We start from the raw sequence: 22,371 nt of genomic DNA on the forward strand, positions 1-22,371 counted from the left end.
TTTAGAAAATAATGAAGCCTTGCTTGATTTTAAAATAAAGCCATAAATGTATTTGTGGCTGATAAAACCGTCCCATAAACCTGCTAATTAAGGCTCTCCATTCAAAGATTGATGTGTTCGTAGGCAATAACTCAAGAGAAGAAAGACTCTTAGAGGATTTAACAGTACAAACCTGAAAGTCATTACACATTGTTAACTTTCGCTCAACTGGATTTGTAAACAATGTGAAGAAATAGAACAGCCACTCATGTTAAAAGCAAAACCACTGGAAACGTGGTAAAGTCATTAGCCTGGTTATTTCTTAAATTAATTACACTTTCGAACATTAAATCTCAGGAATTTGCTCTCTCTCTCTCTACTTGCGTTAATCAGTGCAACACATAAGAGTGCAGCGTCAGTATTTATGGTTTGTTTCTTCAGTTTGCTTCCTGCCGATGGAGACAAACCCGGATATCTAATCTCATATTATAGGATCCTAACCTGTGTCGTCGCGGGCGTCTGTGGGCGGGTCGTCTGCTCCGTCGACGCCGCCTGAGTGGTCGTCGTCATGGGAACGCGGGGTCTGAAGGCGAACCTGGTCCTGACAGTCGTGGGCGCCGAGGTGGTTGTGACAGGCGCAGCTGTGGTGGGCTCAGGAGTGGCCTCCGCCGTGGTGGAGGCGTCTTCCTCTGTGGTGGTCTCCACGTCGAAGCCGGGGTAATAGGAGGAGGGCTCAGGTGACAGGTAGACGTCCTCTTCTTCTTCTGTGGTGCTCAGGTCATCTGAACCTGCGGAAGGAACTGCACTTTGTGCGGGACTGCTTGCGGGGTTGGAGGTGACGGGAACGGATGCAGGCGACCGCGGCGCGGCGGTGGTCTGGGCGGCGGCGGCCCGGATGCGCTCCAGCTCCCTCTCTCTTTCCAGCTCCCGCTCTCTCTGTCTCTCTCGCTCCTTCTCCCGCTCTCTCTCGCGTTCCCTCTCCCTCTCCCGCTCTCGCTCCCTCTCCCTCTCTTTCTCCATCTCTCGGACCCGCTCCCTCTCCATCTCTCGTTCCCTCTCTCTCTCCAACTGTTTCTCCTTCTCTCTCTCCAGCTCCTTTTGCTTCTCTCTCTCCAGCTCCAGTTCCCGTTCTTTTTCCCTCTCCTTCTCCAGCTCCCAGAATGCACCGCTCTCTCCATCGGCCTCGGTGGGCAGCGGCGTGGCCGTGACGTCCTCCGGGCTGGGGCTGGGCTCGGCCGCAGGTGAGGCGGAGGGGGCGGGGCCAGTGGCCTGGGTGGTGGAGAGGAGGAGGGGCTCTTCCGTGGTGAAGGAGACACCCGCTGACGTTGGCCTCAAACTGACCTCAGGAACTGAGGAGGAGAAGATTAATTTATAATTAGAATTAAGCCAGACAAGAAAAGGCACTTTCAGAAAAACATTTCACTTTGTCAAACGCATCAAAGACCATCCAGACAGTCAAATAACGAATCAGAGGCTTCTCACTCTGTTGTTTATTCTCTGGTAAAAAGACGCCCTGAATTACTGTAAATACCATAGAGAGCACTTCCTTCTCACAGGCACAAGATTAGCACATGCACACACGGCATAATAAAGTTCTTTGTTAATCAAAAGATTTTTCTTTTTTCTTTTATGGGACACAGTTATGAATCGGAGAGGACATGTGAGAGCAGACATCTGGGGACAGACCGACTAGAGAACCAGCACTTTATGTCTCTTTAATTTCAAAGGCTCCGTCTTGCTTTGGCCTTCAGTCTACACTTTACTGGATCCTTTTCCTCAGACCAACCAGTGGATAAACTTAAAAATGTTAGCCGTGTATTTATGTCTGGCAAAGGAAAACCGAGCCTCTGGAAAAACATGTGAGGCTGTTTTCAGAGTCTGTCACAGAAAAATTAAAGGGGGCTTGCAGCGGTTTAGTATCAACTGTAATTTAAGTTGTCCTACAAAGTGATGCATTAGGGTCAAGATGATCCAGCCTTTAGTCTTTCATGTGAGTTACGCTCTAAAAGCATTGGATTCCTAAGCTTCACCTGGATAGCGTCTTCTTGCAAAATCACAACAGTCGTGCAAATTCACAGATGTTCCTAATTCTGGGTTTTTATGTGGAGTTTGCATGTTTTCCCTGAGATTTTCTCTGGGTTCTCCCGAGGCAAAGTCCAAAAACAGGCATTTGGAGAATAACTGGTGAATTTAAATTGGCCATATGACTGAATGTGAGTGTGCAAGAACTTCACCAAGATTTATGTGCACGTACTTCTCCTTTAAGAGGAGTTCTCTCTGTAAACTCACTTCGGTAAATCCTGCATCACTATGATTGCCGTTACAAATTACTTAAAAAGTTGCGAGTTTAATGATGAGTTATCACAGCAATCAAAGACACAATTAAATAGCTATTTTCTGCTCATTTAGTCGTCCGATAACAAAAACAGAGGAAGGTGCAAATGAGTAGAACTTGAATCGGTTGCGAGTTCAGCTGCATTAATACCTGGAGAGCGAAACGCAAAAGCATGAAACCTCAGCGAAGGACTAAATGCAGAATAACCGCGCTGTCCGTCTGTCTCCTGACCCCATGCTGGCTGTGATGTTTCTTTGTTTTGTTGTTGCTGAATTATAAGCTTTAATAATTCCCCTTTTTGCATAAGCATGGAGATTGTTAGAGTTGACCTGTGCACGCGGATTCTTTTAACATTTTTATGGTAAACTGAAGAGGAGAGAATAGAAGAGAAGAGAAGAGAAGAGAAGAGAAGAGAAGAGAGATTTATTTTCTTTTTGAATCCTGTAATGGTATTATGCCACCTTTCATTCGGTTAGAGCACTGGCGCTCCTTAGGTTGAAAGAGAAACAAATTGAATTTGCAGGCACAAAGACACGAAGGCCGACAGAGGAGCTGGAGAGGATATTGAAATATGGACTCCAACAATGCAACTTCTGTTAAACATATCAGACGCCCAAAAATGCCACATTTTCAGGCTGCAGCATCATAAAACCCGCATCTGTCTGTTAAAAATTCTCCTCTTATTATTTTTTTTTTAGACGCCGGCAACTGCGCCTAACCATTTGAGATAAAGTAATTTGCCGGGCGGCTGTCTCAACCACAGGGGGTGCCTCTGCTACACTCTCCTGCTCGGAATTGTAATTTATTTGGAGCGAGCTCGTCCACTTGCGCAGTGCCTGAACTGAGGGCAGCCCTCGATGAGTCAAGCTTAATAAGAAGAGCCGTGCTCAAGCTTCAACAGCCAGATCACACAAAAATCAGCCCGAATTACACCGACGTGATTTACGTTAAGTAGGTAATTCCTGCACGCGCAGGCAGCCAGCTCCCGCGAACACAGGCATGCGCTCGCAGATAGGTGCACACAACTGCTGGTGTGCGTGTGATCATCTAATCTCTGTGGACGGTAATCTCATTAGAGTAAATAAGATCTGGGGGAATTGAGCCTGAGTCAGGGCTTGTTTGTAAGGGTGTGTCTGAGGTGTTTTCAATAAATCTACAGCCAAACCAGCCGGTCAGGCCAAATGTGGTGTTCGCATGGCGTGAATGAGTGCGCTGGGGCCTTTATGCATGTGAGCGTGGTGAATAGAGCGACCATAACTCGAGGCCAGAGACAGTGGGGGTGGGGTCTACGGGGTCAGCAGATTGAAACCCAGCAGCTGTCGGGTCTGAAAGAAGCAGGCCGTGAGCCTGTAACCTCTAACACAATGAAACACACACACAAACACACACACACATAGACACACACACACACACACATACTTACAGCCAGAGCCGGAGCCCGAGTAGAGGTCCTCGTCATCGTAAAACTCGTCTCTCGTCGAGCCTTCGTCATCAGGGGACGGCGACCACGTCTGTCCCTGTTGGACACACAAGAGAAAGGGAGGTGCAGATGACAGGGATTATTGTCATTTCATTTAAAAGGGAAACCACTTTGGCAGATTACACACACAGAGGAGGAGGAGGAGTTGCAGGCTGCATTATGCTGGACAGAACAACATCTGTCTGTCTGTGGCTCTGCGGAGGAGCGCAGCTAACGGGACGATCTAAAGCTGGGATTTTGGCAGGGGAACATCAAAGCCTTTAAGGGGAGATGGCGCTTTCATTTAGTCTCTGCTCATGTGTCAGCAGCGAGTGATGCTCCGACTGCAAAGCAGCAAAGCATAGCAAAGCAATTAACTTCTGAACTCGGGCTGGTTGAATTTGCTCTATTATGGATTAATAGTGTAATTTCATACAACAATTGTACTCAAATAACAGACTGCTTAGTCCACAAAATGTCAGCAAGTGTCCATCTTACGTTCGACAGAGCAAAAGTTTTACTTTCACGCCGCGTGTTTTTGCCAAACCAACTTCTCCGAAAATGGTTTAAAACCATTTAAATCTCAAGACAAGCGGAATCACAAAGCTGAATGAAGCCAAGACACGGGGAACATTAGATGTATTTCCTCACTCAACGGATAATCAGTCACTTAATCAGCCGACTAATTCAATAAGGTATGAGTCTTCAGTCAGGCTGGCAGCACGGTGATGCTGGACGGAGCGGCACAAAGTGCTGGGCTGACTGATACGGTCAGAAAAAGGTTTCAAACGTGCAGCTCGTGTTGCAGAAGCGGACAGCGAGAGGGTTCAGAATGGGCGGCAGGATGGATGACAATGCAATGTGTAAAAAAATAAACAACAACAATTTTATCAACAGAAATGACTGCTGTTCTTGATTTGTCCACAAGGGGTTGGACTTAAGCTCATAGCTGAGAGATCAGTGCAGTAGAATAAAGACTGTCCGAAAAGAAATTACTTTGCTCTTTATGTTCAAAAAATCTTAAGTTGCTCATGATAGATTAAAAGTTAAATGATATCACTTTCAATATGTACTTGTATTTTCACAAAAACCAAGTGATGCTGCTCGTCTTCTGACAAGCCCAGTTAAGATCCAGTTATTCTATATGTAGAGTAAAAAAGATTTTCCCCGGTGGCCTAACCTAACTGGAACTGGCAGCACAAGGTTGTGTTTTGATTTTACTTGTTTTGATGAGCATCAGATCTGTTCAGCCTGCTGACACACAAACGGCAAAAAGCTCCAAAGCCTCACATTGGAGAACCCACGAGTAAATGTTTTGTTTGATAAATAGCCTGATTTAATTACCAGAATCGTCTGCAAAACACTTGTCAGTATTTTGAACTCCCCGTGTGGCTCGGAGAATATCATCATCTCCGCTGAATAACTGCTGCGGTACACAGTACAGAGGTATTATTTAATTTTTTTTTTTTTTTTTTTAACAGCAGCACCCCTGAAGCGTTTCTGTCTGTAATGCGGCTGTAACTGTCTCTCATGGATCATTTCCCAGCGTCTTCACTCCTCATCATTCCACCTTAATCCAGCCCTATTTCATGTCCGCTCACAAGGGGGGTGGGGGAGCGAGAGCTTGCCGACCTCCACCGGGGGTGGGGGGGGCGGGGGTCAAGGCAGGAGAGATTAGTCTGGGATCATTCAGGGGTTGAAACCCTGAAGTGAGTGACCTCAGCCTTCGGTCACTTTCAGCTGATCTCTACTCTCTCTCTTTCTCCCTTCATTCATCTTTCTCTTGACCTCAATCCCACATCGCTGTGATGTTTAAACGCACACTTTAGCACTCAGAGGCTTTTCCCATCATACAGAGTCGACCAATACTGCTATCGGATGCATGCACTTACCAGACACCACGAGGCCTGCAGTGCATAAGTAAACACTGCACGCTGTGGCCAGCAGACTGCAGACTTCACTTCTTTCTAGTGTATCGACAGACTTCACTGGGTATTTTTTTTTTGTCTTTTACCTTTTCGTCAGCGGGTGGTTTGTTTGAGTATTAAGTTTGAACATACTTAAATAGTGATTATGAAATACTGTTAAAATTATCTTAAATAGGCTATAATATTCAGAGTAAGTGTTCAGATTGTCTCTTTATTTTAAATGGACCGCTGAACACACTGTCAAAACAATGCTGACATTTTATCCCTTTACAAAGTTGAAATGCTCAATTTGTGGGCAAACACTTGCTCATTTACACATCAAGCAGACATGAGGCCACATTAGCATTAGGCGTAGTGTTTCTGGCCGTGATGAGGTCCAATATTGACTATCCCCGCTTTGTTTTTGCTCTCTATCGACTGCTAATGGAGTAATCAGGCTCTTCCGCTGCCAAATGCTCCTCTACGTTCAAAACCGAGTCTCGAGCTTGGTTCATGTGTCTTGAGTTTTGAACAATAGGACAATTTATTCAGAGTTTGGAGGGGTTTTTCCTCCTCTTACCACTATATCCTAGTGAAGCTGAAGGGTGAACCGAAAGCCAATAAAATTGCTTTGATGTGCTGAGAGAACTTTGTCACTTTGTAATTTTTGGTGTGGAGTTCTTTTACTGCTCCGTCTGCTTTTTCCCATGTAAATGTTAAATAATCAGAATAATTGTCTTTTACTTGTATTGTACAGCAGGGTATATTTGCATTTTTCTTCTTTCTCTTCTGTGCTGTGTTAATCAGTGGTCCAGATCTCTCTCAGTACACAGTGTTACTGTACAATGTTCCTGTGCTAAAGCAGGGCTCAGCCTTGCTCCAGGTATTGGAAATCAGTCAGTCCACTGCTGAAAATCTAAGCAAAACAAACTTATCTCCTCCGTATCTTCTCAGCAATCTTAAGCCCTTCCCGAGGCCCTGCAGAGCTTTTTTTGCTAGACTGTGTCATGCTAATTGTATACATACACACACACACACACACACACACACACACACACACACACACGGGGCAGAAGCTCCTCCCCGGCTCCAGACGGAGGAAACCCGATGCCTTTAAAAGCCAATAAAAGCATAATGGAATCTAGAAACCCGAGCCTCTCAGTCCATCACGTCGCAGCATGAGGTGGAGTTGAAACGCTATATGTACCTCCTGAAAATGAAATTGACTTGAACTTGTTTGGAGTCCGGACACACCGAGGATGTTGGCTGCAGAAAGTGGAGGGCTGAGTATGTGTGTGTGTGTATGTGTGTGCATTGTTGGCAATTTAAGTGCATGTGAGAGTGTGTCAGTGACTGATGTTTCAAGCGCATGCGTGCAAAGAAAAAGATTGAATGAGAAAAAAGTGTGTAAAATCAAGTTGATGTTAAACCTCTAAAGTGGTCAAAAAAAAATATTGGCAAAAATGTTTCACTCCAAGTATGGTGTGTGTGTGTGTGTGTGTGTGCGCTGTATTCTAAGGATCAGTTTTACAATGAATGCTGTTGCTATGGGCAACCTTTGCCTTTCACAGAAATTCCCGTCTCCCAGTGAGAAGCTACAAGGCACACACACATACCAGAACACACTCTCACACCCTTAGAAAAGCTTTAACGACATAGGCAAAGGTGTTATGTAACGTCAAATAAACAACCTAAAAAACAACATCAAAACAGTCTGTTCCTCCGTCTCCCTCCTCCGATCTGCTCCTCCCTCACCGCCTCCCCCTCCGGATCCACTAACTCGGTGCCAGTGTATCCCTGCTCTCGCCCCATTTTCCTTTAATCTCAAACTGCATTTCTTATCTCGAAGCTAGCCCCAGAAATTCGGCGTGACTCCTAAAAACACACACACACTTAAATAAACACACCCCGCCCCCAAGGCGGCGCCACGGCCCGCCGCAGAGGCCTCTTCGCAGCTCCCCTGCCCACACATAATGGCCTGTAGGACTCGCCATCGCTGCTAGTCCCCTATTTGTCTCAACCTCATCTATCTTTAACCGTGCGTCGTCCATCTTTGTCCCAACATCTCGCAGCAATGTACAATCGCTCTCTCTGTGCCTCAGCATATTTAATTTATGAGTCGAATATTATACGCGTGAAATCATGGTATGGCGGGCAGTCGTGCGTCACTGTGTGTAATTACAGCGTGTGCGTCTGAAGGGGTGTAATCACAGGTTTTGTTTGCGGTGCATGTGTACATGCAGACGCGAATGCCCCTCAGACTCATCTGCGTGGGTGCGAGTGTGCGTTTTTTACGTGATTTGGGGGCAGTTGGATCGGGCCAGCTCTGCATTTCGCCTGCATCTTGGGAGCTATAAACGGCTGTGCTCGCAGCCCACACCACATAGCGAACTAAACCACAATGAGACGCAACGTGCTCCCCCCCCCCCCAACCGCACGCATAACCTAGGGCTAAAATCATCTGTATGTTGCCCTCAATTTCCCTCCAACCGCCGCATTTTGTTCCCAATATAAAAGGAAACTGTAAGATGACAGCCATATACGGAGTGAACGCAATCCTGGTTTTTGGCAACGTATGAAGCGGTACCATTGTGAGACATGTGGTGCCAGTTGGAGTCATTTTAAAACAATCCGTGAGCTTGCAGTATATAATTATGTGTAATTCTGTAAAAACGAAACGGAAGAAATGTGTTTTGGGAAGAGGGTTAATGTCAAGTTTGCACAGAGCCAACACAGGTATGTTTCCTGCGAGGTGTTGCAACATTTGCAGTGACTCAGGTAGAAACTCGATCCGACGCTGACATCAGGCAAGTCCCACTATAAATCCAACCCACTGTCGCTTCTCTGTTTGCATGAGCACGGCTCGTTTTACAACCACACAGCCCGGTTCTTATACCTGAGCAGACAAGTGCTGCAATTTCACAGATATTAATATTCCACACAAGCTAATCTGTTACAGATTTTAATTTGGGTTTTAATGCTGGGGCAAAAAAAAAAAAGAAGAAAAAAAAGCAAGCTTATAAATGTGCGAGTTTCTGATATCATAGCAGCGACACTGCAGAGCCCTGATAAAGAGAGGGAGCCTGTTTGAAGGTTACATGCGTGTGTGTGTGTGTGTGTGTGTGTGTGTGTGTGTGTGTGTGTGTGTGTGTGTGTGTGTGTGTGTGTGTGTGTGTGTGTGTGTGTGTTATATCGGGTAATGCCAAGAGGCAGGAAGTGGAATGACACTGGCAAATAGAAATGGGTCTATCAATACACTGAAATACACAAATACACCCACAGTCACACTGATGTTCACACGCTTCTGGAAGAAGAGATGGCAGATGATTTTTTTTTTTTTTTTTGGGGGGGGGGGTTGTTTTTCTACGGGATCCAGTGCAGCTCAGTTTAGAGATCCCCTTCAGGGGAGCAGTGCAGATAGAGAGCTTCATTGTGATCGACTTCAAATGCATTCCTCAGTAACCCGAGAGGCTGCCACACAATGCCTGGCACACACACACACACACACACGCACACGCACACACACACACACACACACACACACACACGCAAAGCCCTGATGCACGCAGTGCTTCTCCGCTTTGGAGAAATAATAGTTAATTGTGCTTTTTAAAATGTGAGATTTTATCGAAGGGAACGTTCTCTACTGCGGCGCCATCTCCAAGCTCTCAAACTGTGAAGAATCATTTGAATACTCCCTCTGCTTTCTGGCACCATCTGTGAGTCCCTCTTCTCTGTCCGTCCTTCCTTCCTTTGACTGCACTGAAGGAGAAGAGGGGGCAGAAACCCGTTGCCGTGTCACGTTCTGACGCTACACTGTCTATTTAGGAATGACCTGAATTTTAAAAAATCAAAATCAAAAATTTCCATCTTAAAAATTCATCGCGGCAGTTTTGCAGGTTCGAATTTCCGGAGCGCCGTAATGTGGCCGCGCCTCTGCATCCTAGAAATAGGATGGGTCAATATGGGAAAAAGGAATTTCTCCAATGCAATGAATAAAGTACAATTAGCTAGTTAGTGTTTTAGTTTGAAGTCTAAACCTGCACATGTCGAAATCCAACCAGTGCAAAGAGTTTCCTCGGCAGCTCTCTTCTTCTCTGATCCCACCAGGACTTAACTAATAGATCCTTGTTATAAAAGGAGAACTCTGTTTTTCATTATGGGCTGGTTTTCATTTTGTAACAAACCCCAATTGATTCTGAATGTGTTCTTAACTATATCCTGCTCACAAGGCAAAAAAAGAAGCTCAGTTTTCCATGTGACCCCCGATACTTTTTGGTAAAACAGCAAAGCTGCACAATTCTGTAGGAAGATTATATATATATATATTCTAAAAAATCTAAAGACATAGTGTCAGAAAAGTTCCACATAGTTTTGATTTCTAAAGTGATGCAGGACATTATGGACAGGCAGCCATCCTCAAGTAGCAGTTTTGTAAATTCACAACAAAACTTCAGACGTAGTCCTCAAAAAAGGTAAGTGACATATGTTCTCTGCTCGTCTTCACCTACAAGACAAGCTTTAGTGTTGCTTCATGCAATGTTTATATTCAGAATCCAGAGGATATGAAGGTGATTCAGGAGACGGGCTTTAGAAGAAGATGGTTCAATATGGCTACCATTAACACAAGGCCAAAAGGCCACCCATTGGTGAGGTTCAATCCCTGTGGAAGGCCTTGCATAGGGTGAAAATAATGTGAGGAGACAGTAATGGCAGTTTTTAAAGGAATGTAATCACTATTCCCAATTTGCAGCAATGTGTGTGGTAATACAGGTGTGAAACTAGTTCCATCATCACTAGCCAAACAGCATTAACACATAAAAACAGTTTGCAGAAACATGACAGCCCATGAACTAAAGGGCCTTTTCCAGCATTAGTCTGGAGGGAAGTGAGCATTTTAATGATGCTCTTCGTAAAAAGAACATTTAGAGCTTGTCCTTTCAACATCGTGACGCCATCATTTGACGACTGAGATCGAACTGGGCCTGAACTAAAAGACATTTCACATCCTCGATAAGTGGAAAACATAATGAACCCACGAACCATCTTGAGTTGTTACAGATGTTCATCACTGGGCTGGTAACCGCTTCATCCTCGGCTCCTTATGGCGCCCACTGCTCCTTCAGGTAATCACATGCTCTGTTCACCGGCTAATCATTTACGCTGATGATATGTCACGAACACTTGGTGGTCCAGATAAACATTTGGCTCTGCACCCTCACAGCTCCATCACTTCCCGCCTTCAGCCATTCCTCCCCCTCTCGCTCCCTCCCGAGTCTCCCGCTATATTGACAATTAGATGTATGCGAATCGTGAATGTTTCTCCGGGGGACTTTGTGTTCATTAAAGCGGTCTATTTCAGGCCCCGTTTACATGCAGTGCGAGAGTCGAGCTTGCTCATGTTTGTTTCAGGGCGTCACGTGCGCGGAGCTACGTTACCGTGAGTCATTGTCGCGATGAACGTTTTAAACCTGGACATGGGCGTCCCCGCTGAAGTGCTCCATGTCAGAGCGGCTTTAGATGGGGGGAAAAATATAATCATCTGACAGTAATTTGAAGCGTAAAGCGGAGTGAAGTGGCTGCTGTCGGCTGCATTTGAAAGTCTCCTCTTGTTAAATTCAGCGTCGTTGGAGAAACTTGGTTCGTACTGCAAGCAGCTGATTCACAGCCGTCTCTTAGCGTCTGCTCCTCTGCCGAGTGTCTGACCCACCCCGATTAACAGTTCCAACCGACAGAAGAAAGCCGACTCTTTACCTGGAAATTGTCCGACTCTTTGCCCTCCAACTATTTGCTCGCTTACGGGAAAAGAGCCCTGCAGCCTGTTTACCGTTCGTGTTGTTCCACGCCCTTCTTTGCTTTCCGGAGTGGATCCCCGACCCTGTCAGCATTGACCTCTAATATCCCTCCATCTCTCGCCTTTCTGCCTCATTTCACTCCCCCACCCCGCGCCTCTACCGGCTGGGCAGCCAGCCAAAGTGGACGCCACGGCACGCTCGTGCTCAGACACGAGCCGGATAGAGGCCGAGCAGCATGTGTGTGTGTGTGTGAGAGTAGGTTACCAGGTGATGGCCTGGTTAAGACACCTGCCACCTTCAGCTGAGATTAGCACACAAAGCCTGCGCACGGTCACGCGTGACATCTTACAACACACACAAATGCGGTCGAATGTCGAGACGGTATCCCATAGTGGTGACGTCAGATGTGCTCCCGTGACCCTCAAAGCAGCTCACACCTGCACACGACACCGGCAGGGGGCGGGTCGAAGAAACCCTACCTCAGTGATTTAAACCCTAAAATCAACAAAGTGCTAAAGAGACATGAAAGTGACCCTTTTTCTCTGAATGCACGAATCTGCTCGAACCTCAAGCAACCGTAGAAGCACAGTAAGCCGGCGAGACTCTGATGATCGACAGCGTCTCAATCCTGTACAGGTGTGCAGTTGTTTTACAAGGAGAGAACAGCTGATGACACCTTGTTTCGCCTTAATGACGCATTTCTGTCAGACTGAAGTGACATTGATCGGCAACCGCAAACAAACACATCAACACGGCAGTCATGTTTTCACATCGGGTTGCAGGAGAGCGACGAGGCGTCCGCTCAGAGCAACGACTGGCGGGTGATTTGGAAGTTCCGCCCTTTAACAAATATAGACACACGGTGAACAAGCTTGACATTTTAACCCTCAGACACCGTTGCTACAGTTTGCATCTTCCCGGGTTTGTTTTGTCAGCCTTTATCGATTCAGACAGCAGGAGTCTCCCGGTAGCGAGTGAGAGGCAGTAGCAGAACAACGTGACAGCCAGCTGGATGCTGAACGCTCGCATCCGTCGTCAACACGGAGATCCTTCCCATCATTACCGTCCCTCCCCCGTGACACGAACACGACGCGGAAACATCGCAGAGGAGGGCGACGTGCAAAACGACATAATCGAAATGAGCGCCAGACAAACCTCAAATGATGAAAAACCTCGCCGGGAACATGATGGAGATATGGAGCTGATTAACCGGGGGAATGTTATTGTCTCCTCACTGGTTCAGGCAGATACGCTGTCACACAGGCTTCATGTGCATCGCGCCATGATTGCACTTCGTTACACTTGGCGATACAAGTACGTATGAAAAACCTTTTCTATGCCAGCTTAGTGTTTTCCGGCTGTCCACCCATCGCCTCTCATTAATACATCTCCCAATGTGGAATTAGTTCATGTTTGGCACAAATGTTCTCAAAGGACTCATTGAAAGAGACGTCAAATTTTGGCATTTAAAGAGGATTGTTGGCTCATAATTGTGGATTTTTCTGACTACAACACATGCCTGTTGAGGTATCTTTTTATAAATAGAATAGAGAAGGCAGTTTGAAGGCTTCCTGCTGAAACACCAGTGAGGTTTAAAAATCACAAAACAATGGAAAACAGATCCTCCAATCCGAGTTATCATGTTATCCCAACATTTACAAGAACTTTGCTATAATGGAGAAACTTTTGAGCACAAAGAGGCCATCCTTCTATCTTCTGAAGAGTTTCGTCCAGTCTAGGAGCCAATCCCATGTCCCACCTCACGTTAACCCAACAAAGATTGATGCAGAATGTAAACTCGACTTTCTTAAACTATTCCAAGTGAAAGATGAAGTTGTGAGTTCAGTTTGTGGAGAACAAATTCACTGTGTTATTAGATTTCACTTTGTATCACCTCAGAGAAATACGCGGACTGGACTGAAGTTGAGTGAAGACAGTAGCTTATCAAAATTACACACTATACTTTTTATTAGAACTTATATTCCTATTGAGCACAACTGAGTTTGACTGAAGACTCAGCCCTTCCCACCACTGTTATTTCTGTATTAGTTCTCGAACCTCTTGGTAAAATCAAGCGCCCGTCCTTGAAATGAGGTGAAACCTTAGAGGCGGGGACTTTGTGTAAACTGTATAAATTCGCACTTATCCTTGAACGTGAACATCTGTAGTCAATCCTGCATCACTCATGTTTACACTGTGAGCTTTCTAGAAAGGGACCCTGTTATGTCTGCCCGTCCGCCTCCAACTCCCTCAAATCACCGTTTTGAATCTTCAGCGCTGTTCCCTATAGCTGGCACTGCCCTTAAATCAACGGTTTCATAACAATCTGGATGTCTACACCATTGCATTTTGACCCGAGTTTATGAGGCACTTGCTTTCAGGATTCATCCCCCAATCAAGGCCTTCGCTGCCCACCGGGGCCAGTAAACTCTGACATTTTCTCTAATGTTACAGTTTAAACTCACGCGAAGCCGCTGAAATATAATTAGGCAGAATTTTAAATACCACGTTTGCACCTTCCAACAAGCGAAACACACCATTTCTCTCACAGTGTGAGCCGTCATCTTTTTCTACACCGGCAGCGCTTCGCCCAACGAGTCGAGTCTATTCAGGAGTGATCAAAATGATTCCCAAACTCTGCTCCTAATACATTCACTTACTGTCAAATCTTTACTGTCTGTGACAAAGTCTTCGCAAAATAATCATTAATTTCTTCCCTTGCAGGCGGGTTTTTTTTTTTTGGGGGGGGGGGGGGGTCTTTTCTCGGCAGTAAGCCAAGTAAAACATCCAAATTTACAAGCAGAATTATCATTACAGTAACAGCTGCAGCAGGGGGTCATGAGCAGGCGTCACTTTTTGTATTCAAGAAGAAAAACCCGCTGAGCAATTTTACACTTAATAGCTGTTAAAAAGATGGCAAGTGGCCCTAAAATGTTTTGGATACAGTCACACCCATGTAGAGGGTATGGGGGGGGGGGTTGCTGGATGTCAGCATTTTGATTTATTTTAGAGGTAAAAACCAAAATAAAGTGTGACATTTATAGTTGCCGTCCTCATTTATAACGTGCGATATCCTGAAACTGCAACTTGACGCCAGAAGGCTTCTGTGGACACGACGCTCTAAAGCAGCACTGAGTGGGAAGGTAGAAACGCTCGTCCCTTGCCAAACACATTTCTGATCTTTCCCTACATGTTTGTCTCAGTTTTTCACACACGCGGCGCTCGCTGCGACCGATAAATATGAACCAACCGGGCAAAAAAGTATAAACACGCGCGTCTGCAACAGCCAGGAATCAAGAGGAGCACGTCCTCTGCCTTTTTTTTTTTTTTTTTTTTTTGCTCTTCTTCTATTTTTAGAAGAAAAAAAAAAAGATCGGGTTCCTGATAACACTGCCGCGGCTCCTCTGGCCGGATTAATTCCTCCAACAGAACCTGTGGGAGGATGACATTACATCGGCTTGAGTTTGTTATTTTAGCTCGTTTGTGCCCTGGATCCTTCTCACTGCATCACCAAACCACAGCTGAAAAGCTTTCAAGCTCTAATATTATCTTTCTAATATTATCTTCTCGCACTGAGTTACAAGGACGAAGACGACCTAAGTGACGAATGCCCTCACGCAAAGGTGTGCATTTGCTGAATATGGTATATGGTGCAGTGGATGGCTTGGCCACAGAGCGCTGTGGGGACAGAACAGGTGCACAGTGTGTGTGTGTGTGTCGGTGTGTGTAGGGGGGGGGGTAATGTGAATGTGAATCACTGGAAAACAATGTAATCTCATTTTCATGCACGCACTTTATGTATTTATCTCATATGTGTCAAAACAACAGACCCACCTCGATTTATGGAGACGCTCAGTGTAATTTGGTGCTCACTCAAATGCTTCCATTGTTAACTTGATAATTAATCCTCATTAGGTGGAAGGCTGCCTGCCTCTTCGCTGTTATTCAATTGATTACCGGAGTCCTCAAATTGACAACTTGAAGTTCACTTTGAATGAATCACCTATAAAAAAAAAATAAATAAATAATAAAAAAAAAAAAAAGTAGAGAATAGCGTCTGGCTTCCCCTCAGTAAATCTTCTCAAACAGCCAAAACATGTGGACCCGTTTTCCCACAATGCATTTTGTGTTCAAAGTTCCTCTGTAATTACCGCTACTGTTATTTGTTAATGGCATGCTGTGCCATGCACAGGCTTCTGTTTGTCTGCCTGAACACCAGGGATTCACAGGAAATGATGCCTGTAAGTAATCCGTTATTGCATAATTTTATCTCATTGATATCGGCTCCGCTGTCGGCTCTTCACCCTCCCACCGCTGAATCAGAACTGGATCGCGTTACTGCTAATGCACTTAAAATATGAAACTTAGGACTTTCATCATCAAAAACTCACAATAAATAAAGAGGTGAGCACCAGCCATGTTTATATGAGTAACCTTCAGCACATTTTAGCTGTAGTTAGTAATAGAATAAGAAGATGCAGCAACAGAAAGAAAAAGGTTGAGAAACTCCAAGTTAACCGAAACACCCCAGTAAGATGTGTTTAAAATGCGTTTTTAATGACCACTGCAGGTCCTATTGGTTTATTCAGACCGAAGACGCCTTTGAAAACATCAGATATGCATCTTATTTAGGATTCCTGGTTCTCCTGTTGTCACAGAAAACAGTAAAGTAGTGAGATTTGGATCACTTTTACCTGTAGTGTGAATGTAGCCTGATGTCTGGCTTCACTGTGAATGGATATGCAACTTCCTCTCCTGTTAGACCTTTGACAGATTTAAACAAAATGGTTTGCTAATGAATCAGAAATGTGAATCAAATCTTGATAATGTGACTACAATTGCATATTAGGGACATTTTCAAGGCCAAAAAAAAGTGTCTTTCTACATAAAAAAGATTAGAATTAAATATGAAATATAGAATATAAGAATTTTAAATACTAATGTTTAATTTCAATTTTTTTTAAACTACCTTTTCTTTATCAACTGTGACCTCCACCCTCTACTACGATGTCAAATCTTCCGCTTTCATTCCCTAATATACTGCTGTAAATACATACCTTAAAACACAGAATAGATTTTTAAAACATTTTTTTTAAACAATGTTTTGACAGCTGACCCGGGCTGAAGCAGTCCTGATCTGACCCCTTGACCCTCGGACTCGCAGTGTGTTTGACCTGTAACGTCTCCATTTCTGCAACAAAGCACGCAGTTGACACCGACTCGCCGGAGGTCATGTGACTGTATGGTGACACATCAGCTGGCCTGAAACCGTGTAATGGACTGGAGCTGTGAGACTAACACACACACACACACACACACACACACACACACACACACACACACACACACACACACACACACACACACACACACACACACACACACACACACACACACACACACACACACACACACACACACACACACACACACACACACACACACACACACACACACACACACACACACACACACACACACACACACACACACACACACACACACACACACACACACACACACACACACACGGGGGCTGTATGATGGGAGGAGGGGTGACGCTCACATAGACAGGAAAGCAAAGAGATGTATATCTGTATGTAGGCCCCAGCTGTTACAGTAATCTGACAATCCAGCAGGATTAAAGACCACATCTCAAGGCTACCACACACACACACACACACACACACACACACACAGATGCGGGAGGCCTCTCTCTGTGTGGAATCCTCCTCTATTATATATGACCTTATGAAACATGCATTTCTAAATAAGAGTGTGAGTGAGCGTGTGCCGCTGTCATGCCGCCAGAAATGCTTCCGGATTCTGACACAACTGCAGGTCCCACACAGCACAATGCACTGCAGTGTGTTTGTTTGCGTTTCTGAGCGTGTGTGTGTGTGTGTCCGTGGCGTTCAGGGAGTGCCGGCGAGCGAGCATATTGATGTTTGGTTGGAGGAATGGCACAATGAGCAGCGAATCCTGCTGCTGGTTGGCTGATGGCTCAATGACTGTGTTTTTTGGGGGGACCGCCTCTGTGAAGTGTCGGAGGGAGAGACAAGGAGGAGCGACGCTGAATGTGGATTTATGTGTGTGTGTGTGTGTGTGTGTGTGTGTGTGTGTGTGTGTGTGTGTGTGTGTGTGTGTGTGTGTGTGTGTGTGTGTGTGTGTGTGTGTGTGTGTGTGTGTGTGTGTGTGTGTCCCTGTCCATGAGTGTGATTACAGCCCTGCTCAATGGGCCCATTTCTGCCGGGCCAGTGGGAGGGCGTGGCGCCTGTGGCTGGAACTTTTCTCGTGTTTCTAAGGAACTTTTCAAAGGGGCTCAGAAATGTGGCTGCGTGTGAGAGTGAGCGCCCTGTGGACCATGATGCCTTTGTGCAGCAGCGAGAGAGAGAGAGGGGGCACTCAGAGTACACATAGAAACGGTAATCAATGGTCTCTTCTCAGGCTAAAATCGAAAACCTCAAGAGACACACACACTCACACACACACATAAGCGTGAACAGGGGGGATGACGAGAAGCACATTCTTGCCGATATACAGTGATGGGAATCACAAGGCAGCATCTGAGTGTGTGTTCATATAATTACAGCTTGTGTAATCAGGCTAATGACTGTCATGCGACTATGCAAACCCCGAGGAGGGAACGTCAAGGAGAAGGAGAAAAATCGATGTACAAAAGTCTGAGTCTCGCAGAGGAAAGGTACAAACGGGGAGTACTTGAGGAAAGAAAAACAGCTTTGTTGAGAGATGAGTTTGGACGGAGTCGGAAGGTAGCGGGCGGGAGAACAAAGAGAGACGAGTGTTTTTGTCTTTGATGCAGGGGGAGAAAAATCCAATCAGCCCTGTGTAATTCAATCTGGAATGGGAAAGACGCACCTTCGCGGCTGTGTGTGAGCGCGCAGAGGGCATGATGAGTATCATTATCATAGCCATACCTGTCGTTTTCCCCACACACACACACACACACACACAAGGATGAGGTAAACAAGCTGAGGCATCCTGGCAGGCGGACCTTGCCACTCTCCTGGCTCGCCCCCACTGGCTCAACGGCCCCGGTCAGCCCGGAGCCGATCCCCAGCCACCGCAGGCCAAGTGACTGTCAGTGCAGCCAGATAGCCGACTGATTCCTCGTGTATCATAACAGCCCCTGATATCGAACGCTGATTATTGTACGATCTGGTGATGGAGCGAACTTCAGATAAGGAAGCGAGCTGCATATGGTCCCTGCTTTAATAGGCCGCATGCCTGCGACCTAATCAGATACCGATCATGAGATAGTGATTAACTCGGACTAATCGATGTCAGGAGACTTCAACGAATCATGAGCCAGCGCGAGGGAGAGGAAGGCAAATGCGGTTCTGTTCCTTTTAATGAATGGCTCTTGTACCGTCTCACCAGAAGTAACTTAATACTTCGCATTACTGCATGTGATTGAATTTTACAGATCATAAATGATAGTTCATCCCACCACGTCTGGAAACGACAGACAAGGTCAAAAAAGGTTGGAAACCTTTTAAATCTCTCAACACACGCCACGTTTCAGGTTTCCACTGTACTTTTGATATAATGAATTCTATCCAAGGTTTGCTTTTAGAAAATACCAACTTGTTTGGATTGAAGTCAGCTTCTATGATGTAAGCGTTTTAGTGTCTTTTGAGACAATACCAGATTTTATTTTGTATTTTCTGAAGTTTTTCCATCAGCACATAGTTTCCGTGATAAGAAACATAATTCCTAAAGAAACTCATCACATTAATTTCTACCTTGCGGCTCGAACTGAATGAGTCACTACAGATATTGTCTCGCCTATTTCTGAAACTTTTATTATCATTCCACCCCAAGATGTTTTATTTCAAAAATAATTTCAAAGCATATTGACTTAAATAAAAGATACCAGACGAGACCAACAAAAAAAACAAAAAAAGACATGTTGAGCAATTTGGAGGATGGATAAAGTACAATAGAGGAATCGACAGACAAACCTGTTGACCTGAGCTCTGCTACACAAACACTCCAGGAACAATATCTCCTCCCACTTTGAAAAAGCAGCGAGCATGTCGCACACATTGTTGACGTATAAATTTAAAAGGGTATAAATGAGGGGGAGTCGCTGCTGCAAAGTATTTGAAGCAACATTGACACATGCGTGCTGCACGTCGCCGTGAACAAGTAGATAACGAGGGTGAGCAGGTTAAACACGCCGCGCAGTATTTCATGTGATCGTGGCAGGAGCAGCGCGATGGCTCCCAACAGTCGCCACTAAAAATCGAGAATAAACATCGTCACAAGTTCATTTGTAATTTCAGGAGAGCTTCTTCTCTCCGCCGACAATATTACTCACTGACTGATTAATTAGGAGGTGGATTTAAGTAACTAATGGTTTGAGAATGATTGTCTAACACATAGATTAGCTCCAAAGTGTTCGGTATAACATTTGGCGATGGTTAATTGCTGGGTAATGTGGGCTCCCACTTAATTAAATTGTGATTGTGAAGCCTGTGGTAAGGTGGTCAGCAGCCGTGTTAACCTGTGCTCGCGCAGGACGGGGCAAATATATGGGTTATGATACCATCTTGCTCTCCTCCTCTCTTCTGTCTCAGTGTAATCCTGTCCAGGTTGTTCTCTCCATTCAATCCGTCTCAGCTGCTATAAGCTCTTTACAGGCCTGCTTTAACCACCAGTCTCTCTCTGTCTCTCTCTCCTGCTGCCGGGACACCAATCCAGCACATCCATCTTCCTTTCATTTTCTCGTTTTTCTTCCTCGTCAGCTCCTCTGCCCTTTTATCATTTCACTCCACCTAAAGCCAATCCCTCCCTATTCTTCCGCTATTCTCTGATGGGCTCTGCGTATCCTTTTTACCACCTTAAATATTAACAAATTCGATTCCCTCATCTAGTCCCCCCCCCCCGCCATATTCTCGCCACATCTGCTGCACATTGTTCTCCTCTCCAATCTGCCTCGTTTCTCCTCCTGCAGCACTTTAGCCCCCACCCTGTCCTTTCATATCACTTTTGTCTGTGATTGCCTCTGACCTCATTCCCCTTTCATTTTCTTCAAATCTCCTCTCCCTCCACCTCCACTCAGTATCTAATCACCTCTGTCGCCACACCTTGCTGCTTTGTTCAATTTTTGAGGGAGTGTTCAGCCACCAACTTATTTCGAGGGTGTTATTAGAAGTTTAGGAAACAATTTGTCTTCAGCAGAGCTCAGCCAAACGTTTTATGTCACAATTAGGGCTGGATATTAAACCTCCCGAGTTTAAAAAGCACACAAACTGTGACACCATAAAGTTCCCTCGAAAGGAAAAAAAAAAAAAACAAGAGAAAAGTTGGGATAAATTAGCAAAGTTTTCTTTTACAAGGATATAACTTTACTTTTTAACCATCTTATGACTGAAACTATTATCTACATACATTACAATGCATTACTAAATGTGTGTATACCGAGCTCTGTATCGCTGCTTTCTGGTTATTTTTTGAAGGTTCTGGATGTCCTACATTTGCCCACAGTTCTGGTTGGGAATAGTTAAAGCCTAGTTAAAGGTTTTCATTCATATGTATTGACATAGAGAGGTGGCAGAAGTACCCACGTTTCATTTAAGCAGCGGTGAAATACTTTATTAAAAGTTAAAATTTCACTTCAAATACAGGGTAAAAAAAAAAAAAAGAAAAGGTCCAGAATTTTATGAGTCAGTGCTTTAAAACATCCGCTTTGGAGGACAATTCTCTTCTCTGACCCAACTACTTCAAACACTTCTATCAAATGAGACCCCGGATGGTGAGCGTGCTGCCGGTCAGGATCGGCTATCGCCGGCGTTATCGATTTCCCGTTGAGCCATTTGGCTACGAGGTCGCCAATTTACAAACATCTCATTCAGTCGGCTATCTGGTCAAGTCCTCCTCTCTTCTCTGTCCTCCTGGTTATGCCCTTTGTGACATTTTCCCGCCTTTTGCTTCCGTTATGCACAAAATACGCCGACGGACACACAAAAAAGTCTTTTCTCTGAGTTATTGCAAATTAGGGTGTTACTAGTTTTAGCGTTGGCATGCAACTGTCACAAAAAGGACAGGTGCTCTCCAGACTATAGTTACAGTTCAAGCCTTCAGAAACAAGGAAAGGTTTTTACCACTAACAGCTGCTTTTATTACCGTCAAACAACACAAACTAGAAAAAAAAAAAAAAAAAACAGAACTGTCACAAAATATTCGAAATTTACGCTTTACTGTAAAAATTAATCAATAACTTCAAGACAACATTGTAGGTGTTTACTAAAATAATAGTTACTTTAGATTGCATCCAGTCCACACACAGCCTCACACTGGGGGGCTCATTTCAAAATGTCAGAAAATGCATTAACGTCAGAAAGAAATCATGTCTCTCCACTGAGTGCTTCCTCCCCCTCCTGCTGTGTATAATGTTCCAGTGTTGTGTGACCTGTCAGTCTCCCTCGTGTATCTGCTTCAGTCATATCATGGCCTGTCATACCTCCACCACCCCCTCCACCACCCGCAGCCCGACAAAGAAAAACAATTATCACGTCTCGCACGGCTAAATAAACAATACGTTCGCACACGCACGCTCTCGGTGTCAGTCAGCCTTTTAGACCTGGAGCCTCTGCCGGCTAAGATTAGGGCTAATCCACAACTGTTGGAATGAAAGATTAAGAATGAATCACCTGCTGCTGCAAGTGTGTGTGTGTCTGTGTGGAGGCATTTAAAGAGAGGCCCTATGGGAAAGAAACCTGCTGCAACCACCAAGCAATATTAATATTATATTAATATCCCTAACTACCCTTGCACACGCACACACACACACACACACAGATTTACATTCCTTCACACACACACAGCTCATTAGCTTCAGTAGCTCGTTCAAACTGCAAATGCCTTTGA

The 22,371-nt window shown here is 45.0% G+C and overlaps 1 protein-coding gene across 1 annotated transcript in view; it reads right to left on the reverse strand.

Annotated features, from left to right (window-relative positions):
* The window catches only part of sdc3 (syndecan 3), a 36,501-nt gene that overhangs the window by 4,045 nt on the left and 10,085 nt on the right, over positions 1–22,371 (reverse strand). Inside the window, exons 2-3 of the mRNA XM_080484599.1 lie at positions 3,738–3,831; positions 481–1,328 (exon numbers count right to left, since the gene is read on the reverse strand). Of these exons, the coding sequence (XP_080340725.1) occupies positions 481–1,328; positions 3,738–3,831 (942 nt within the window). The remainder of the gene's footprint in view (positions 1–480; positions 1,329–3,737; positions 3,832–22,371) is intronic.

Source organism: Lipophrys pholis (assembly GCF_963383615.2).
Source record: "Lipophrys pholis genome assembly, chromosome: 17".
In the NCBI taxonomy this organism is placed as follows: domain Eukaryota; kingdom Metazoa; phylum Chordata; class Actinopteri; order Blenniiformes; family Blenniidae; genus Lipophrys; species Lipophrys pholis.